Source organism: Somniosus microcephalus, chromosome 3 (genome assembly GCF_052327205.1).
Source record: "Somniosus microcephalus isolate GS21.2 chromosome 3, FLI_Smic_1.0, whole genome shotgun sequence".
Taxonomy (NCBI): Eukaryota; Metazoa; Chordata; class Chondrichthyes; order Squaliformes; family Somniosidae; genus Somniosus; species Somniosus microcephalus.
In genome coordinates, this window is record NC_140989.1 from 28,513,807 (window position 1) to 28,536,554 (window position 22,748).

The 22,748-nt window shown below is 43.2% G+C and overlaps 1 protein-coding gene across 3 annotated transcripts in view; it reads right to left on the reverse strand.

Moving 5' to 3' along the window:
- The window catches only part of tarbp1 (TAR (HIV-1) RNA binding protein 1), a 260,477-nt gene that overhangs the window by 201,790 nt on the left and 35,939 nt on the right, over positions 1-22,748 (reverse strand). For all 3 annotated transcript variants that reach the window (XM_085979767.1, XM_085979769.1, XM_085979770.1), the window contains exons 10-12: positions 17,129-17,267; positions 9,806-9,905; positions 7,114-7,292 (exon numbers count right to left, since the gene is read on the reverse strand). In XM_085979767.1, coding sequence (XP_085835893.1) covers positions 7,114-7,292; positions 9,806-9,905; positions 17,129-17,267 — 418 coding nt within the window. The remainder of the gene's footprint in view (positions 1-7,113; positions 7,293-9,805; positions 9,906-17,128; positions 17,268-22,748) is intronic.

Consider the following 22,748-nt stretch of genomic DNA (forward strand, 5'->3'; position numbering starts at 1 on the left):
GCGGTGATGGGCGAACGGGACTTGGTGCGAGTTAGGACACGGGCAGCCAAGTTTTGGATCATCTCAAGTTTACATAGGGTAGAATGTGAGCGGTCAGCCAGGAGTGTGTTGGAGTAGTCAAGTCTAGAGGCTACAAAGGCATGGATGAGGGTTTCAGCAGCGGATGAGCTGAGGCAAGGGCGGAGACGGGCGATGTTACGGAGGTGGAAATAGGCAGTCTTTGTTATGCTGCGGATGTGGTTGGAAGCTCAGTTCAGGATCAAATATGACAAACAAGGTTGTGAACAGTGTGGTTCAGCCTCAGACAGATGTTAGGGAGAAGGATGGAGTCAGTGGCTAGGGAACGGAGTTTGTGGCGGGGACCGGAAACATTGGCTTTGGTCTTCCCAATATACCAGGGTTTAAAGGATTACGTTGAAACATGGGACATAGAAATTACTAGATAAAAAATTCAAATGTCCATCTATTTCACCTTCTCCCATCCTGGTAGTCGCAGGATACAACGATAATCAAGTTGTTGCCTAATCATAACAATCAATCTCTATCAATTAGTCTACAGCAGACCGAGACATGAGGCAAGGGAACCCCACCCCCCAGTGGTGGAAAGCATAGGTCCAAAGTCACCTGTTCCTCCCAAGCATGATACACTTACCACATCATGTCTCAAATTACTCATGTACTGTATCCCGAAATATTTATTTATGAAAGAAATCTATCTAATTTGCATTTGAATGAATCAATACTATCAGCTTCCACCATCCCCCTGGGTGCCTGTTCCATTACTTGATCGCTCGCTCTCTGATTAGTTTTGATTTCAGAATACTCCTCTTCAAGCGTAGGCCCTGTCCTTTGATTCTTCTATTCTGGACAAGATGAAACAGCTTGTCACGGTCTACATTATCTCATTCCTTTAGAAAACTAAAAAGAGCAATTAATCACCTCTCAACCTTCTCTTTTCCAGTGAGAACATATCCAATTTGCACAATCGCTCCTCATAATCCAATTCCTCCATCCCCTCAATCATCTGGTTGCTCTCTTCTGTATCCTTTCAATAGCTGCAATATCTTTTCTGAGGCAACCAGAACTGTACATAGAATTCAAAGTGCGGTCGCACCAATGATTCATAAAGTGGCAGGATTACCTCGTTATTTCAGCTCAATATTGACCTTTTAATACATACCAATATCAGGTTTGATTTACTCACTGCCACTGAGCATTGTTGCAATAGCTTCAATTTATTGTCAGTAAGGACTCCGAGATCTATTTCATTTTCCAGTCACATTATTTTCTTTCCATTTAAGTAATAGTCCCTTCCTGGATTTTATTTGTCCTTACGTGAAGCATTTTGCAAATTCCGTTTTGAAGTCCTCACTCTGCTGTGCTCGAGTCCTGGGTTAAATTATGAGGATTGTCCCAATATCTATTTACGTGGCTCGGTGTCAAATTTTGTCTGAGAACGCTCCTGTGAAGCGCCCTGGGAACTTTTTTTTAAATATGCTTTATAAATGCAAGTAGTTGTTGTGGTTGCATAAACTTGGCTTATATACCCTTGATTATAGAAGATTGAAGGGTGATCTGATCGAGCCATTTAAAATGTTAAAAGGATTTGATCTGGTGGGGGAATCCAGAACAAGAGGGCATAATCTTAAAATTAGAAATGAGAAAGCACTTTTTTCCACAGAAACAGTAGTGCAAATCTGTAACTTGCTCCCACAAAATGCTGTTGAAAATTTCAATTCACCCAGCATCAAGACCAAGATTGCGAGATTTTTGTTTGGCAAGGGTGTCAAAAGGATACATCCAAAGAAATCTCAACGGCAGTAATTGATACTGGTGCTCCTTACTCAGTGACAGGGGAGATTATACAGAGATTTCACCAACATGAAAGAATATGGGAAACTACCACCATCATTTAGACCGGTCTACCAAACATTCTGTAGCATAATATAAAATGCTCTAGAAGACTTCCAGAACAGTTTCCATCTATGCTACAAAAGAGCAGCTTGCCAGGCTAGCATCCAAAAAGTTTAGCAACATTAGCAATGCTAATTTGAGGCAACTGTACTGATCAAAGTTGTAACATGGAGCCCAGATACATTTGAAAAGTGCAGCATGTTCACTTCTGGCAGGCTCTCTCTCTTCTTTAACACACGACGCAATGATGTAAATTTCACTGCAGCACATCATGTTACTTGTTCTTGATTTCACAATAATCCTGCGTTTCATCCTTCACAGTAGTTTGCCAAAAACGCTTCCATAAAGCATTGCCTTTTTAGTTTTCAGGCGGTCTGGCATAAGCGTTCTTCAGCCATATGTAGGTATGAGAGGCAAGTTGGCTAAGATAGGTTGGGAAATTAGATGAACAGATATGACAGTAGAAAAGCAATGGCAAACATTAAAAAAAAAATCATAATTCGCAACTAATATACATTCCCTTAAGGAATAAAAACACCATGGGAAACATGGTCCACCCGTGGCTAACAAGAGAAATTAAAGATAGTATTAGATTAAAGGAAGAGGCCTATAATGCTGCCAAAAAGATTAGTAAGCCTGAGGATTGGGAGGATTTTAGAATTAAGCAGAGGACCAAGAAATTGATAAAGAAACGGAAAATAGAAAGAGAGTAAACTAGCGAGAGACATAAAAACAGACCGTAAAAGCTTCTATAGGTATGTAAAAAGGAAAAGATTAGCAAAAGTAAACATGGGTCCCTTACAGGCTGAGACAGGAGAAATTTTTATGGGGAATAAGGAAATGGCAGAGAAATTAAACAAATTCTGTGTCTGTCTTCACAGAAGATGACGCAAAAAACATTCCGGAAATAGTGGAGAACCAAGGGTCTAGTGAGAATGAAGAACAAAAAGAAATTAGTATTAATAAGGAAATAGTGCTAGAGAAATTAATGGGACTGAAAGCCGATAAATCCCCTGGACCTGATGGCCTACACCCTAGGGTTTTGAAAGAGGTGGCTATAGAGATAGTGGGTGCATTGGTTGTCATTTTCCAAAATTCCATAGATTCTGGAACGGATCCTGCGGATTGGAAGATAGCAAATGTAACCCCACTACTTAAGAAATCAGGGGGAGATAAAATGGTGACAGTTACCCTGACATCAGTAGTAGGGAAAATGCTAGAATCTATTATTAAGGACGTGCTAACTTAGAAAGTAATAATAGGATTGGACAGAGTCAGCATGGATTTATGAAAGGGAAATCGTACTTGACAAATCTGTTAAAAAAAAATTGAGGTTGTAACTAGCAGGATAGATAAGGGGGAACCAGTGGATGTAGTGTATTTGGATTTTCAGAAGGCATTCGATAAGGTGCTACACAAGAGGTTATGGGCTCATGGGATTGGGGGTAATATACTAGCATGGATTGAGGATCGGTTAACGGACAGAAAACAGAGAGTAGGAATAAACGGTCATTTGCGGGTTGGCAGGCTGTAACTAGTGGGGTACCTCAAGGATCAGTGCTTGGGCCTCAGTTATTCACAATCTATATCAATGATTTGGATGAGGGGAACAAATGTAATATACCCAAGTTTGCTGATGATACAAAGTTGGGTGGGAATGTTAGTTGTGAGGAGGATGCAGAGGCTTCAAGGGGATATAGGCAGGTTAAGCGAGTGGGCAAGAACACGGCAAATGGAATGTTATGTGGAGAAATGTGAAGTTAATCCACTTTGTTAGGAAAAACAGAAAAGCAGAGTATTTTTTAAACGGAGAGAGATTCGGAAATGTTGGTGTTCAGAGGGACCTGGGTGTCCTTGTACATGAATCACTGAAAGTTAACATGCAGGTACAGCAAGCAATTAGGAAAGCAAATGGTATGTTGACCTTTATTACAAAAGGATTTGAGTACAAGAGTAAAGACATCTTACTGCAATTATATAGGGCCCTGGTGAGACCACACCTGGAATATTGTGTACAGTTTTGGTCTCCTTACCTAAGGAAGGATATACTTGCCTTAGAGGGAGTGCAACGAAGGTTCACCAGATTGGTTCCTGGGATGGGGGGATTGACCTATAAGGACAGACTGAGTAGACTAGGCCGATATTCTCTCGAGTTTAGAAGAATGAGAGGTGATCTCATTGAAACATACAAAATTCTTACAGGGCTTGACAGGATAGATGCAGGGAAGATGTTTCCCCTGGCTGTGGAGTCTAGAACCAGGGGTCACAGTCTTAGAATAAGGGGTCGGCTATTTAAGACTGAGATGAGGAGAAATTTTGTTCACTTAGAGGGTGGGGCACCTTTGGAATTCTCTACCCCAGAGGGCTGTGGAAGCTCAGTCATTGAGTAAATTCAAGGCCGAGATCGATAGATTTTTGGATATTAAGGTAATCAAGGGATATAGGGATAGTGCAGGAAAGTGGAGTTGAGGTAGAAGATCAGCCAATATCTTATTGAAAGGCGGAGCAGACTCGAAGGGCCGAATGGCCTACTCCTGCTCCAATTTCTGATGTTCTTATGTAACATGCATTCATTTGCCACATTAAAATTTTTGGTCTCTGCTGCTCCCTGATGTATACAGAATGCAATTTCTTTAGAAATAGCAATGGAGATGAAATAGGTTGACAACAGAAAAGGAAACACAAAGGTGACTCCATCACGAGCAGCTGCTCCGTTGGTTTTAATAATTATAGATCATAAATGTTTTTTTATAACAGTTTATATACAGAACAGAAAATGGTAAATTACTTTATGTAAAAGCAATTCATATTTCATATGTACAGCCCACTACTGTAATACCGTTGTGGAAAGTGGAATAAAGCGATGGGAAATTTTACTCAGATTCCACAGTTAAGTCCACACACTGCAACAAGCAACTAATGGGGGTGGGGGAGAAGAGAAGCGGCATTTTCTCTGCTCCATCAGCCATCAAGCTGCACTTGAGACAGGTTCTAAATAATTAAATACAGGAGCAAGAGATCAACTGGCATCTGATCAAACTTAAATATAGTGGACGATACAATCTTTGAACAGGGCTTCTGCATTTAATCCACGGAGAGGCTATCCCGGTGCCTCAGTTGGTAAAGCCATTCAGCTATTCTCCCAATTGCCAGTTATTGTTAAAGTGTCCCCGTCGATGCACAGGATAAAGCCATGATCGGACTTCACGGTGACCTTCCCCTACTCCCATCAAACAGTGCTTAAAGAGAGAAAATAATTGGATTCTTGCTTTAAATTGAGCTTAGTGCATCCCAAAAGTCAAATACGTTCAAATCTATTGGGTGTGTGGGGGGGGGGTGAAAATGGATTGAACAAAAAAAGCGCTATATCCGCAAATAAACCACATAATGTATTCTCATTTAAAATTTCTGACAAAATTAATTGGACTACATTCACAAATAAGAAGCAGCCACATTAAAGCGCACTTCCATGTCTCTGTGTTATGCAAGGTTTCATTAGATTTGAAGAACACTCACTCTTCAGCAATGTCAGCAGTAAAATAAACAGCTGCACTTTATACAATTTTTGCAATTCAAATGGCCGAGTATAAAAGAAGCAGCTTAGCAGATTTCCTGCATCTTGTAACCTTCTACAACATCTGAACTCTTACCAAAAAAAACCAAGACTTGATAGTACAGTACCTTGAATTAGCATAATCTCTATTTAGTACAGGAAACAGCTAATGAGTCCATCTACAATTTAGCCTCCAACAAACCAAATATAGAAACCAACAATTATAGCTCCTTAAAATAGAAAGCATTACTGCTTCATTATTACCGTGACCCCTCTTTAAATGAGTGAGAAAAAGAGAGGAAGAGAGAGAGAGAGAGAGAAAAAGGAGTAATATTAAAATAACTTGTGAATTTTAAATAGCACATGCGGGTCCCAGAGGAAGTGCTGGATCTGGGGCACAGTGGAAGAAATTCTGTCAAAGAATGGGAAATGTGTCAGTCAGCTACTGGAAAGACATGATTGGCTCTCTGGGAGCTTCTTCTGGCGAATCCCTTTTCAAACAAAGAAAGACTCGCATTTATATGGCGCCTTTCACGACCATCGGACGTCCCAAAGCACTTTACAGCCAATGAAGAACTTCTTGAAGTGTAGTCACTGTTGTAATGTAGGAAACGCGGCAGCCAATTTGCGCACAGCAAGCTCCCACAAACAACAATGTGATAATGAGCAGATAATCTCGGTTTGTGAAGCTGGTCGAGGGATAAATGTTGGCCAGGACACCGGGGCGAACTCCCCTGCTCTTCTTCAAAATGGTGCCATAGGGCAGACGGGGACTCGGTTTAACGTCTCATCTGAAAGACGGCACCTCCGACAGTGCAGCACTCCCCCAGTACTGCACTGGAGTGTCAGCCTAGATTTGTGCTCAAGTCTTTGGAGTGGGATTTGAACCCACAACCTTCTGACTCAGAGGCGAGGGTGCTACCCACTGATCCACAGCTGACAGTCATGCCACATTCTGATGCCTGTTGCAGCAGGAGTCGCCAGAAAACATATTGGGGGCAAGGCCGAAGACCCTGGGCAATCTTCAGTACAGTTCATGCTTCCTTGTTGGCTCCCAGAGATACTACTGGGTGCTTTGTCACCCCACACTCTCTCTGTAAATTCCACCCCAACTCTATCAGGTGAATATAAGTGAAACAGTGGCCATAAGGGGACTGTCAAACACACAATCTGGCTTTATTCCCAACTCCACTCCCGCACAATGGTTCTGAAGATCATCCAAGCCTTACCATCCCAGATGAGCCACACAGACCAGGAAGGTCCCAGATTCAACCCTTATTCCACGCCGAGTTTTCTGATCTCAGCCAGAATGACTGTAGGACTGCTACAAATGCACCTCTGGGTTAAGGAGTAGGCGGAAAAATAAAAAGATCAGCCAGAGCTCCTACTCTTGGTCGCCAACTGCTGGAAGTACATCTGGGTGGACGGCAGATGAGACAGATAGGGGCTCTCGCATGAATGATGATCACTTGGGTGAGGTCTTGGAGGGTACCAGGCAGCTATGGAATTGCAATCCAACAAGGTAGCAAAACATTTAGCAGAGCAAGGGAAGGGGAGTAAATTGGCAAGGAAAGCACATTATGTGAAGCCTACAGAAACGTTTCAAGTCTGCCGATATTGCACAAGATTTTAAGGAGTCAACTAACCTTCCGATTTTGTTATAAGGTGTTTTGGTGCGGACATCTCCAACAGCTTCAACAACAGCTGTAGGCTCTTGTCTGCTTTCAGTAAAGGTAAGTAGGCATGAGTATTCAACTTCCACAAGGCATCTAGAAGGGGATGCAAGAACCAAGCCAAGGCATTCTGATCCCCACTGTCAAAGACACTAAATTAAAGGTTAAAAAAAAAATCACAGGCAGGGTCATTATTAGAGAAAACACATGGGGAATTATAAAGTGTTTACAACAGCAGAGCTACTTTAATGATTAAAGACAAAGATTTCACTCTAGCCTCTTATTACATTAGCTGTGCAATGTCAAAAGTTTCTGAAAAATTGAAGTTATGTAACATTTATCTGAATGAAACATCACATAAAATAGGAACACCGCTTTTTTACTTTTTATGGCATGACATTTTTTTCATTTTGAGACATGAATAGACACTTTCCATCATCACAGTCCCGGAAGGCTGCGGTGAGTATGCACTTAGCCAGGTGCTGGCCTGCTCACTCACCAGCAAGTATAGCTGGACTGCTAAAGGGGTAAAGGAATTTGCTCTTCTACCCGTACCCCGCTCACCACAGTCAGGCAGTCACGCAACTTCTCAAACACGTCTCGCATGCAAATGTGTCCGCTTGCTGGTATTTAGCAATGGCCTTATCCACCATGAATAATATAATCCTTTCCCAGTTCATTTTGGTGGGAGAGTCCAGACCAAGGGGGCATAACCTCAAAATTAGAGCTAGGCCGTTTAGGGGTGATGTTGAGAAGCACTTCTTCACACAAAGGGTAGTGGAAATCTGAGACTCTCTTCTCCCAAAAAGCTGTTGAGGTTGGGGGGGGGGGGTCAATTGAAATTTCAAAATGGAGACTGACAGGTATTTGTTAGCGAAGAGTACTATGGCATATGGAACTGAGAGGGGTAGATGGAGTTACGGTACAGATCAGCCATGATCTAATTGAATGATGAAACAGGCTCAAGAGGCAGAATGGCCTCCTCGTGCCCCTATGTTCCAAAGTAAAAAAAAAAAATCCTCAACTCCTTTCCCTTTACTTGAAGATTCTTCCCCATCCACCAATTTCCTTTAACCAATGCCTCTTCCGCCTTTATTGCTCTCTGCACACTTACCCTATTTACAAATTTAATTTCTGTATTGCCTTATAAGAACATAAGAAATAGGAGCAGGAGTAGGCCAATCGGCCCCTCGAGCCTGCTCCGCCATTCAATAAGATCATGGCTGATCTGATCCTAACCGCCAATCCACTATCACAGAACCATCTCCTGAATCTAACAGAATTAGACACACAAAATAGGAGCAGGATCAGGCTACACGGCCCCTGGGCCCGCTCCGCTACCCACAGGGCCATGACCGATCCGAACCTAGACTCATGTCCAAATTCCTGCCCGCTCCCCGTAACCCTTAATTCCCTTTACTTCTAGGAAACTGTCTATTTCTGTTTTAAATTTATGTAATGATGTAGCTTCTACAGCTTTTTGGGGCAGCATATTCCATGGACCTACCACCCTCTGAGTGAAGTAGTTCCTCCTCATCTCAGTTTTGAAAGAGCAGCCCCTTATTCTAAGACTATGCCCCCTAGTTCTAGTTTCACCCATCATCGGGAACATCCTCCCCGCATCCACCCGATCCAACCCCTTCACAATCTTATATGTTTCAATAAGATCGCCTCTCATTCTTCTGAGCTCCAATGAGTAGAGTCCCAATCTACTCAACCTCTCCTCATATGTCCATCCCCTCATCCCCGGGATTAACCGAGTGAACCTTCTTTGTACTGACTCGAGAGCAAGTATGTCTTTTCTTAAGTATGGACACCAAAACTGTATGCAGTATTCCAGGTGCGGTCTCACCAATACCTTGTACAACTGAAGCAATACCTCCCTATTTTTATATTCTATCCCCCTAGCAATGAAAGCCAACATTCCATTGGCCTTCTTAATCACTTGCTGCACCTGCATACTAAACTTTTGAGTTTCGTGCACCAGGACCCCCAGATCCCTTTGTACTTCAGTACTTTCCAGTTTCTTGCCATTAAGATAATAACTTGCTCTACGATTTTTCCTGCCAAAGTGCATAACCTCACACTTTCCAGTATTGTATTCCATCTGCCAAATCTCTGCCCACCTACTTAGCCTTATATACTAGTTGATCTTTAACTGCAGAATGACTGAAGTTCAGCATAGTCTTGTCCTGAGCTGGGGATTGGCAGAGGGAAGGGTGGAGAAGAGAAGAAAAGTACAATGGGGAGGCAGTGCGAGGAGCGGTGTACAGTCTGTTAGAATTTAAAGCAGTGGGCCACTTAAACCAATATACTTTAACGTTGTATAATACACCTCTCGTGTGATACTTTAATCACCTGAAATTGTTCCGTCCACTGCTACCAGCAATGACGTGTCAAATTTGGAATGACAAAAATCTACAATTATGTTGCAGGGTGTATTTCACAGTTCAACTTGACATAAGAAAACGTCACACAATATACTATTTATTACATGTTAATCGCCAACGAGCATTATTTCTTCACTCTCACTTGAACAGCGCAGTTGCTGAATGTTGTCCCACCACCACGGCAAATAAATACCAACAAAATTATGGAAACTGTTTTTGTTTTTGATTTGCACGTCAGATAACATGACACGCACATTTAGAAGAATTGACACTACCCTTCAGTGCTGTGCTGCTCTTCTATGTCGGCGGCAAGGAGAATCATCCGGGCGACAAGCTGGGCCTCAAACCAGTCCGGCATGTATCTGGCCCTTTCTCCTAGTTACAATGAAAGCACAGAAATGGGAGTTAAATGTAATATCTGTTGTATGGAACATACCTGCAGCATCCAGGTTGGTTGGTCAGTAAGGTCCTGTCTTGAAATATAGCATTATGATGGCTCGTAGAATTTCTGACCACTCTGCCCTCATCCTACAGTGCTGTTCAGTGCCAATTTCTCAGTTTTATCCACGCTGCCATGAAGGAAAGAAAAAAAGACTGGCATTTATATGGTGCCTTTCACGACCACCGGACATCCCAAAGTGCTTTACAGCCAATTTTTTTTTGAAGTGGAGTCACTGTTGCAATGTAGGAAACAGGGTAGCCAATCTGTGCACAGCAAGCTCCCACAAACAGCAATGTGATAATGACCAGATAATGTTTTTTAGTGATGTTGATTGAGGGATAAATATTGGCCAGGACACCGGGGATAACTCCCCTGCTCTGCTTCGAATGGCGTCATAGGATCTTTTACCTTCACCTGAGAGAGCAGACAGGGCCTCGGTTTAACGTCTCAACCGAAAGACGGCACATCAGACAGTGCAGCACTCCCTCAGCACTGCACTGGAGCGACAGCCTAGATTTTTGTGCACAAGTCTCTGGAATGGGACTTGAACTCATAACCTTCTGACTCAGAGGCGAGAGTGCTACCAACTGAGCCACAGCTGACACGGCCAGACTGTTTTCTCCCATAGGAAAGGAGCAAGATAGATCAAGGGAAGAGACATTCTAGATGTGCAGCATCCCAGACTGTACAGATGGTACCCTATACAAGATTTATGCTGTGTATATAGATCCAGTATTCACACAGGTCACAAGAGGGAACCACGTGTTACAATTCAAGTCAACACTGGGATCCTCTGTCAACACTTCTGCTCACTGTCTGTGCCTACTATGAACTGAAACATCGGTGTCTGTCGGGACTAGGAAGTACTTTGCCTCAGGGCTAACAAGCCACCATGTGATTGCTCGGTTATACTGGGAATAGTATGGGATGCCCACTGTATACGCTGACTTCTCTGACAGACTGAAAAACACCACTTATTGAAAAAAAAATTATATAGAAGCAAAAGTAAATCGGAAAGTAAAAGGACAGTAATATACCAAACACTCTGACACTTCCAATATAGTCTTTTGATGAGCTTATAGAAGCACAGAAGGAGCCAGTTGGCTTTCTGTTAAACAATTCCAAAATTAATCGCATTGTCTTGCTTTCTCTGCACAGCCCTGTATCATCATCTGTTTCAAATAGTTATCTAAGTTTTCCTCAAAAGATCGTGGTCTCTGCCTCCACCACTCCCTGTTGCAAAGAATTCCATGCTCCAACAACCTTCGAAATAAATACATTTCTCCTAACCTCTCCTCAGCGTCCCAAGGCACTTCACAGAAGCGTAATCAGACAAATATTGACACCGAGCCAAAAAAGGAGCTATTAGGGCGGATGACTAAAAGCTTGGTCAAAGAAGTATGGTTTTAAGGAATGTTGTAAAGGAGACGAGAGAGGTGGAGAGGTTTAGGGAGGGAATTCCAGAGCTTAAGGCTTGCATGGCTGAAGGCATGATTGCCAATAGTGGGGCGAAGCAAGTGGGGGATGCACAAGAGGCCAGAGTTAGAGGAACGTAGAGTTCTCAGAGGGTTGTAGAGCTGGAGGAGGTTACAGAGATAGGGAGGACTGAGACAATGGAAGGATTTGAACAAGCCGATGAGAATTTTTAAATGGAGGCATTGCTGTACCAGGAGCCAATATAGGTTAGCAAGCATAGGGGTGATTCTAGTGAATCTACGCTTTATGTTCTCTATGGCTTTCATTTCTTTTCTATAGCGTGCGTCCAAAACTCCATGCAGAACTCAAACCGAGGCCTAACTAAAGTTTTGTAAAAAATATTTCTTTACACATGTATCTACATAAAATTGCATCTGCCACCCATCTGCCCATTTTTTTCTCACCTGTCTATGCCTTCCTGAAGTCTTTTATACTTCTGCTCGCTGTTGCCCAAACCCTGCATTTTTGTGCCGTCGCCAAATTTCAAAGATTTGGCTCCGTGTGCAAGTCCAAATCATCTCTACATACCAAGAACAAAAGTGGGTCCAACACTAACCTTTGTGGTACACTACTTCCAACCCATATAAACCATTTAACAAGCCTCTTTTGAAACAAGTTATTGACACCGTCTGAAATATTATAACTTAATAATAAAACAGGGGATTGTGTTGGACACGATATTTATTCCCAATTCTCCCTGACCCAAATACATTTTTATCACATGGCACACCCCTGCCTTAAAAAGGAAACATAATAAGAACATAAGAAATAGGAGCAGGAGTAGGCCAATCGGCCCCTCGAGCCTGCGCCACCATTCAATAAGATCATGGCTGATCTGATCCTAACCTCAAATCTTCTATCACTCTGCATCCACCCGAACCCATGTGATCTCCCGGGAGAGGCGAAAAACCAGATAAAGACCCAATGGCCAATTTGGGAGAAAAAAATCTGGGAAATTCCTCTCCGACCCATCTAGGCGATCGAAATTCTTCCAGGAGATCACTCTGTCCCTATATTTTCTACAGTACTTACCTTCTGTAAAGGCGATCTCCACCCCAGCCAGGAACAGGAATAAAACCATCTCCTGAAATCTAACAGAATTAGAACACAGTAGGAGCAGAACAAGGCTACACGGCCCCTGGGCCCGCTCCACTACCCACAGGGCCATGACCATTCCGAACCCAGACTCATGTCCAATTTCCTGCCCGCTCCCCGTAACCCTTTATTCCCTTTACTTCTAGGAAACTATCTATTTCTGTTTTAAATTTATTTAATGATGTAGCTTCCACAGCTTTCTGGGGCAGCAAATTCCACAAACCTACCACCCTCTGAGTGAAGAAGTTTCTCCTCATCTCAGTTTTGAATGAGCAGCCCCTTATTTTAAGATTATGCCCCCTAGTTCTAGTTTCACCCATCATTGGGAACATCCTCACCGCATCCACCCGATCAAGCCCCTTCACAATCTTATATGTTTCAATAAGATCGCCTCTCATTCTTCTGAACTCCAATGAGTAGAGTCCCAATCTACTCAACCTCTCCTCATATGACCACCCCCTCATCCCCGGGATTAACCGAGTGAACCTTCTTTGTACTGACATCTAGGAAGAGTACAGTTTATTAAAAGTAGTCCCCCATTGTGCATATAATGAAAATAAATTATTATGTGTTAAATTCAATACATGAGGTGAGCCTTTCATTGAAAATTCTGAGGTCAAGTTTGCTCATTATGGTGCTTGTTGTACCCGTTGACTGTAGGTGCCGTTAGGATAGGAGTTTGCACTATTAAGGGTGTCAGTGTTTGCCGGTCACAGATTCACCCATACTTGGTCTCACGCATAATAGACATTATTGTAAGGTGTATGGCCTGGAGTTTTTTTTTAAGTTTTTCTTTTGAAATATTCGAACATTTTTAATGTTTTGAACTTTCTCTAAGTTTTTTTTTGAAAAAGATATTTACTCAATTGAATTTTCTGTTCCAGCATCGACATTATCTTGACTTTTTCCCCAAAACTATTTATTTTGCCTCACAGATACAAGTCATCTTAAATTTCAATACTGAAAATTGAGTTTAAGATTTTTTTGGTTATGATTTTACACATTAAGATATTCCCTTTTCTCTCCCTATGATTTAATCCCCTCCAGCCAATGTTAAAATCAACATAATTCCCAATTTGGGCTGCTGTTCCCCAGCTAGTTCAGGCCATTATCACTGCTCCCAATCGTGCCCCACACTGGCTGCAGCTTCCCTCTTTTCAGGTGAGAATAAAAGAAAATGTGCCTTGCTGGAATTCTTAATTATTTTCCTTATTACAAAATAGTTTTTGTGGCCCGTGAACCCAGCTTTTTCACCCCTTGACCTCCCAAACTCAGACCTCTAGGTCGGTTACTTCCTAAGGTATCATCAACCAGGGAGGCACCTGGTAAGCAGTGCTCCCTGTAATTTGTTTTTGGGTGCGAGGCTCCTTTAAGTGGCTGCGCGGTCCATTCCAAGTGTTCTCATATGCGCGGTTACTCCAATTGAAAAGCCAGCGAGCGGCCTGTGGGGGAGCTCTAGACCGCTGCGCAGCCTAAAGGGAACATTGCTGCCAAGTCAAAAAGCTGAATTTAACTGAAGCTGCAAATTCAGACCAGAGCTGATCTGGAGTTATCCAATCCCACAGAAGTTTGCTGTTGGCTAGTTGCCTACTTTCCTAGGTGGGGTAGCTCTAAATCAGTCCGAAGTCATTGCTTTAATGAATACCAGTTCAGGAAAGCTACCCATCGGCAGCATCTTGTAGTAATTCAACAGCGGAATTCTAATATGGAAAAGATTTGATGTTTTTCATTAGGAATTACTTCTCTCTTTTAAGAAGTAACAGATTGTATATATGAGTAAAAAACATACTCCCCGCCCAATCAAACCCATTAAGTGTTTCATCTCTTTTAAGGATGGCTGGAGTAGGAAAAGGAAAAAAGTCACATTGGTGCTCTTCTGAGACTGTAGCTATGATATATTGTTGAGGCTTCACTCTGAATCTGACTGATGCTAGATCTCACCTGGGAGTGCGCAATACTGACACTAAGTGCCCAAAATAGAAAAATGTTCCATTTCTCAACTTTGCCATCGCATATAGAGATGGGGGAGAGAAAATAACACACAAAACATTGCTGCCTGTTGATTGCATCATGGCAAGTATAGAAGGTTATAAATTATATATAAGCATGACATCCAGAGTATCACAATGGGCTTTTCCTGAAACAGCTTTTCTTTAATACTTTGTGTGGTGGCTGGCCTCCCAACTTTGCTGTATTTCCATGGATGACTATGGGAATGGGATCCAAAGCAGAGTACAGAAATGTTATTGGTCAGCACTCCAGTCTCAGCAATGGAATGCCCATCACCACATGGAACGTGTCAAATAATAGTGAATAAAATATAAGACATGAACTATGTTTTCCACAAATATAAATGCACAACAGGAACCGTACACAGTACAGGAAACTCTCATTTAAACGGCACCTAAATATCCGGAATTCTCTATTAACCGGCAAAATTCTCACTCCGAAAACAACATCTCAATAACTGATAATGTTGCAGAGTCCGAGTCTCCCACGGTGGCCGAGTTAGTGGGGGTAGATCTCCAAACTGCCACTACTCAGCTTCTTGGCGCTGTCGGAAGTCAGAACACCTCAATACCCCTGTAACAGGAGTCTGACTCTCCCGCGCTGCCGGTAGTCTCTTCTGATCCGCCATTTTACAGGGGTACTGTGTGTCTCCCACGCTGCTGGTAGTCATTGCATTGCATTACTCTCAGCTGGCAGTACTGTACTTAATCAAGCATCTTCCACCATCCATTTAACACAACATTCTGTAGGCGAGTACCCAATTACTGTATACTGCACATTTCTTGATTTTTTATTTTTCTTTGTTAAAAATAGCCTCGGTAGATAACCCTCTCCGTCATCCGGAAATTTTGATAAACCGGCAACACGCCGGTCCCGTCGGTGCCGGATACCAAAGAGTTTCCTGTACTACAGTCAAAAGCCAAAGGGCCAAGATGGAGGATATTGAGTATTTTATAAGATTGTGGATGTGGTTTGGCATCGCTTATTGTAAATGAATGAATTATGGTGTTTGGGAAGCTGCCATTTAGTTTCCAAGGATTCGGGATGTGGTTTGCGAGGAGGTTGGGGTGAATAGTTTGGTAGAAGAGTAGTGAGGATTTGAAAGGTAGTGGGTAACTGTAGAAGATTGTTGAGTAGTGAAGCTATAGGGAGTAACATGTGCATCAAGTATTTATGGGAGTTGGGGTGGAGTATTTTGGGCAGGAGCAGCGAGAGGAAGCAGGAAGTGAGGGAAAGGCATTGGATTGGAGGGTGGGAAGCAACAGAAGGGAATGGTAAAAGGGAAATGGAAGGTACAGGTGGCTGTGGTTGAGAATGGTGGGAAGCAGCAGAAGGAAGCAAAGAGGAGGGAGGTAGGTGGTGAGGAGCAGCAAGTGGAAGAACAGCACCAGCACTCAAGGGCAAATGACAGCTCATCAGAAGGTTCACAGAAAGGCTTTCCCAGTACTGAGCTGGGAAACCTGTTATTTATAAGCACCATACAGCGTTTGCTATTTTAATTGCTACAGAGCTATTTTGTGCTTTAAATAATAAGTGCTTTAAGGAATCTCACCCCTGCAGTGCTAAAGTGATAACAAAAGCACAGAGAGTGCATAAACAATTTAAAGCTATGTCTCCCCCACACATCCTCTCCAGCAGACATCCTGCAAACTAGCAATTCCAAGGCAAATTATTGACCTGGTTAGGTGACTGATTAGGCAGTAGAAGACAGAGAGCAGAGATAACAGGTATGCACGCAAATTGGAAGGAAGTAACTAGTGGTGTCCCACAAGGATCTCTGCTGGGCCCGCAGCTATTCACTATATATATGGCTTAGATAATACAATAGAGAGCCATATATCCAAGTTTGCCGATGGCATGAAGACTGGTGGTATAGTAAGCAGTGTACACGAGAGCATAAAATTAAAGGAGACATTGATAGATTAAGTGAGCGGGCGAAACGGTGCTAGCTGGATTTCAACACAGGCAAGTGTGAGGTCATCCATTTTGGACCAAAAAAGGATAAAAGCAGAGCAGTGCAGATTCATCAGAATGTTACCAGGGTTCCAATGGTTAGATTATGAGGAGAGATTACATAAACTAGGCTCGACTTCCCTGGAACATAGCAGGTTAAAGAGTGATTTGATTGAGGATGTAGGATTTTGAAAGGAATTGATAGGGTCGATAGAAAGGAACTTTTCCCGCTGGTGCGGGAGTCTAGGACAAGAGGACTTTAAAGTCACAGCCAGGCCATTCAGGAGAGAAGTTAGAAAACACTTGTTCACGCAAAGGGTGGTAGAAGTGTGGAACTCTCGCCTACAAAAATTAGTAGATGCTAGCTCAATTAATCATTTTAAATCTGAGATCAATAGATTTTTGCTAGACAAGGGTATGAAGCCAAGGTGGGTGGATAGAGTCAAGATACAGATCAGCCATGATCTCACTGAATAGCGGAACAGGCTCGAGGGGCTGAATGGCCTATTCCTGTTCCTATGGACCACCCTCTCAACCGGTGACTGTTGTGTAGCATAATGATACACTTAAAATACTGGAAACAAAATGCAGTTCACAAAAATAACACAAGCAAGCCTTTTACCGTCAGTCACTGGCACCTTCATGTACTGTTCCACCAGATTCTGAACGTAAACACTTAAAGCAGATCTCTTCAGACGCATTTCAGTGGCACCTTCTTCGAGCCTGAAATTTCTGTCATTACTGTGTAACCACTCACACACCTAAAATAAAAATCCACGACAACCACGAAATTAGATTCAAGTGGCACAAACAAGTGCAATGTATCCACCTACAGTGTTAACAGACTTCTCAACAAATTATTCATTCAAGTTACACTGCACTTTAAAAAAAAAAAGTCAGCTCCATTCCTCCCATCATAAGTTAGAGAAGAAAAAACAGTCTGAGTTCCCTCTCTTGATGGACCGTCCAGAGACTTGCTGGAAAGTGCAAGGTGTGGATGCCAGGACCAGGCTGGGTGCGCACAGGACCAGGATGGGTTCGGCTGCTCAATGTTTAGTTCACACATGAAGAATGGCCACTGGGCAACCATTCCCCCAACACCAGCAGGAGAGGTGGGAAAAGAGCAGAACATTGGCAGAAGAAAATGACAATCCAAGATCCAAGCTGCTTTTTTGTTTAAAAACCAACATCTTCTTGGTTTCATGAGGTACAAAAAGAACAAAAAATCCTTGGGAGCGGACTGTGATGAACACAGGAAATTATGTTGTCACTTTATACATATTTATTAAAATAACTAGAGTTAACATGAAGGCTGCTTTCTCTTCTCTAAAGGTGCAAAATGGAAGATAGACGCTCAGTGTATGGCAAAACAGAGGGCTGATAAAAGGATTTCTCATCATGGCTGGGAAAACAGGTTTAAAAAGGTGTTAAATGAAGCAGCTGGAAAGACAGAGATGGCCATTTCTGTGGTACTTCAAAGGGTGAAAATTAACTACTGGATGCAGACAGCTCTATGCTTCATGACTGCTAAGCAATTACAGAATCCACTGTAAAGTGCCATTCACAATTGGTATCACTGTCATGGGATAAAACACAATTGTTGCTTTCCTGCCAACATGACAGGCAACACATCCTTGAGAGTTTTGCTGGATCAACAGAAAAGACCCTTGGCATCAGTCAGCCTTGGCTCAGTCGTAGCACTCATGCCTGGGAGTTAGAAGGCCATAGGTTCAAGGCCCACTCCAAGGTCTTGAGCACATAATCTCGCCCAAGACCATGCCAGTCCAGTACTGGAGAAATGCTGCCTTGTCGAAGGTGCCGTCCTTTGTCTGAAACATGAAGCCTCTCCGGTAGATGTGAAAGATCTCATGAACAGCAAAATTGCACGCACACCAGAAAGGAGAAAAATAGGAACATAGGAATTGCCAGTTCACCTTCTACTATCCCGGAAGTTAAACAATACAATATTGGAATTGTTGACTAATATCTACCAATTAGCCTACAAGAACAATTTGCATTTATATAGCACCTTTAACGTAGTAAAACGTGCCAAGGTGCTTCCCGGGAGCTAATCATATGAATACGGACACTGGGCCAAAGGACACATTAGAACAAGTGACCAAAATCTTGCAACTCCTAGCTCCAATCATCGAATTTTACAACAGAGAAGGAAGCCAATCAGATTATCACGCCTGTGCCATGTCTACTCAGTCCCATTTTCCTGCTCTCTCTCCCCATACTCTTAATTTGTTTCAAATATTTATCCGCTTCCCTTCAAAAGCTACTACGGATTCTGTTTCCACTATTGTTTCTGGTAGGGCATTTCATATCCTCAAAACCTTCCGCACAAACGAAACCTCTCCCTTCTTTCTTTTGATGATCTTAAATCTGTGCCATCGCGTGACCAACTCGCCAACCAGCAGCGATAATTCTTCCCTAGTCACCTTATCAAAATCCCTCAAAATTCTGAACACCAAAACAGGAGTTATAAACTATGCACTATTTTAAAATAATAAACAATACAATGCACGAGGATTTATGGTGGGCGGGGTCGCAGGTGCTGCATCACTGAGCTGCAGTACCAGCCAGTTCCTGCTGGTGATGCCACGTACAGTAATCACACTCAGCAGATCAGTAGCACCACCAGCAGGAGCCTAGTGGTATAGCTGGTTTGTAAAGCACACGTCGGGATGTAAATTTGGCTTCAGCCGTAGCGCAAGACGGACGAGAGTGAATCTGCAGTCTGTTTTTCCACTCAGTCCACTTTCCATTTGGAAATCAGGCTGCCGATTTGCTACCACTCGTTTTGCGCTGGCGCCCCAAGACAAATCTACACCCCATTAAAACCAAAGGGCAGATTTTCCTAGAGGACTTGCTCCATTGTAATGGTGCATCCGACGCGGGGCGCTTGAATGGCGCACAAGAAAGAGGAAATTAGGGAGCAAGTGACTTAACGCCATTAATTACGTCACTCCAGATTTTCCTGGGACTTTTGCGCCGCTCCGCTGTTACCCTCACTAAAAACGGTTAGAAGTTAATCGAAGCTCTGTCCTCATTAAAACCAATGGCCGTCACTATTTTCCTGCATGCAAGTCAGTTTTCATGCTGCTTCCACTTAAATGTAAAAATAAGAGACACTGGAGACTTGGCAGTGCCGATTTATGGACTTGTATTGGAGGAAACATAGGAACAGGAGTAGGCCATTCAGCCTCTCGAGCCTGTTCTGCCATGGCTGATCTGTTTCTTAACTCCATCTACCCGTCATGGTTCCATAACCCTTTATACCCTTGCCTAACAAAAACCTATTAATTTCGCTATGAAATTTTAAACTTATCTAGCATCAACAGCTTTTTGAGAGAGATAGTTCCAGATTTCCACTACCCTGTGTGAAGAAGTGCTTTCTGACATCACTCTTGAATGGTCTAGCTCTAATTTTAAGGTTATGCCCCCTTGTTCTGGACTCTCCCCCACCAGAGGAAATCGTTTCTCTCTATCGACGCTATCAAATCCTTGAATCATTTTAAACACCTCAATTAGATCACCCCTTAATCCTCTATATTCAAGGGAAAGAAGGAAGCAGGTTGCTTTATTTCCCAGGCTTTGGGAGTCTTTGCAGAGTGCGGCACAGGCCACACACAGACCCTTGCCTATTGATCCAAATTAGCAAGTATTTAACATTATTGGGAAACAATCCAAGCAATCTTTCTCTTAATCAATTCAAAGCTGGAGATTTGGGAGGTAGCCTGCTCCTTTGCGAGATATAATCATGCCTCCTGACTTCACAAATCCAAGAAAAACCCTGATCACAGACAGTCACTTTTATACTGGTGACCACTTAAAACCCAGCCCCTTAAAAGAGACCGTGGCCTTTCATTACACGACCTGACGCACAGACGGAGATTCCCGAAATTAAAAGTCCACACAAATAAATAATTTTCATTATCGTTTTTCATCATAATTTTCATCTCGGTGGTGTCCTTCCAAATTCAAGACAGCAATCCAACATATTGAATATCTAAGTGAATAGAGATACAAAATACCTGATCAATAAAACTGAATTAATTGTCTCTTTAAAATATGTTATCTACAGAACTAAATTTAAGCAGTACATTTCTAATTACTGTAGCAGAAAATGTGAGGCGAAAACAAAATTAGTTACTCGTCTTTTAACTCTTTGGTCCTTTGATCAGTGGTAAATTAGCTTTCCCTCCAACACAGTCTGTACAGTAAGCAACCGTAAATACGGCAGCTCAATCTCCCCTCAAAACACCTTTTCCACCGTCAACATAGAAACATAGAAGATAGGAGCAGGAGTAGGCCATTCGGCCCCTCGAGCCTGTTCCACCATTCAATGAGATCATGGCTGATCATCCAAACTCAGTACCCTGTCCCTGCCTTCTCCCCATATCCCTTGATCCCTTTAGCCTTAAGAAATATATCCAACTCCTTCTTGAATATATTTAATGAATTGGCCTCAACTGCCTTCTGTGGTAGAGAATTCCACAGGTTCACCACTCTCTGGGTGAAGAAATTCCTCCTCATCTCTGTCCTAAATGGCTTACCCCTTATCCTTAGACTGTGACCCCTGGTTCTGGACTCCCCGGCCATCAGGAACATCCTTCCTGCATCTAGTCTGTCTAGTCCTGTTAGAATTTTATAAGTTTCAATGAGATTCCTGTTGTGTATGTACCTTTAAGAGAAGAACTGATTTTATACTGCAGTACCGGCAGTGACCACCCCTGTATAAAAGGCCCTAGCAGGCTTCTGTACTTCAGTCTGACGTTACTCTCTGTTCAGTAAAATACCTGTTTATTTGTTCTCCCGCAGTCCGTGTATTATTGAGGCGCGGACTCAACAGTAGCGACGAGCAGGTTTGAACTCACCTGCGGTACTACATCACCTCGCGGGGATCTTTCCGAGAAGACGTTTCTTGGAGGTCGAAGTCTGAGCAACGGGCGTCGACCGCGGGCAACCGCCCAAGGATCCATCGGTGTTTGGAGAATTGCGGGAGAGGCTGTGGAGAGCTGGGCTTGGCTCCCCAGTCAAGAGGTTCCAGCAAATCGTGCTGGTAGCAGGTAGTGCGCTGACCCTTCCGGACTGCGGCGGGCTCGAGCTCGATCGAACGGCTCTACAAAACGGGCCGCGCAGCGTTGTCGGGAGGAAAGAGAGAGAGAGAGGGAGAGAGAGAGGGTGGAGCGCACAGGGCGCGGTCGGTGCTCAAGAACCGGGCAGCGTAGAGGAAATTAAACGAGGGGAAGGAAAAGTGAGACGCGCCGAAGCCACGGGTCGCCGCCATTACTCTGTAGAACGCTAGGAGCAGCGTGGCAGCAAGGGGAAGGAGGAAAAGCGTGGGAGGCGCCATTTTATTCGATTGGGGAAGAAGGAAAAGCGCGGGAGGCGCCATTTTATTCCATTGGGGGAAGAAGAAAAAGCGCGGGAGGCGCCATTTTAAATCACCCAAGATGCCGAAGAGTGGCAGTATCACTGCTTTCAACAACGAGGTAGAAGACTGGACCATGTATGTGGAAAGAATTGAAGTGTACTGCAATGCCAATGAGGTGGCCAATGGAAAGAAGGCGTTGGTATTATTAAATTTAATAATGGGCGCAAGAACATACGGCCTATTGCGGAATTTAATTACCCCAGCTAAACCAGTGGAGAAAAGTTTTGAAGAGATTGTTAATATCTTACAGGAACACCTAAACCCTACACCGCTGCTGATAGCAGAAAGATTCAAGTTCCATAAAAGAAACCAGCACAAAGAGGAGAACAATGCTGACTATCTTACGGAACTACGCAAGTTATCGAAGCACTGCCAGTTCGGAGCAGGACTGGCAGACTCCTTATGGGATAAGTTTGTCTGCGGGCTCCAGAGTGAAGGAACCCAGAAACGACTACTTTCGGAAAAGGACCCGACGCTAGAACAGGCTTTCAGCGTGGCAGTATCCTACGAAGCAGCAGCATCCTACGAAGCAGCAGCACGGGGAGCTGCGGAAATAAAACAGAAGCCACAAGAATACAGCGCTAACGAAATGGCGTATGGAGCAGAAAAGTGCTATCGCTGCGGCAAAACAACCCATGATCAGAAGGACTGCTGGTTTAAGGACAAAGTACGCAGGCAATGCGGGAAAATGGGACATATAGCAAGAGTCTGCAGGTCGGGAAAGAAAACCAACACTACAAAAACTAAGGAAAAGTACAAGAAAGTAAAAAAAATGACAGACAGTAGTTCGGAAGATCAG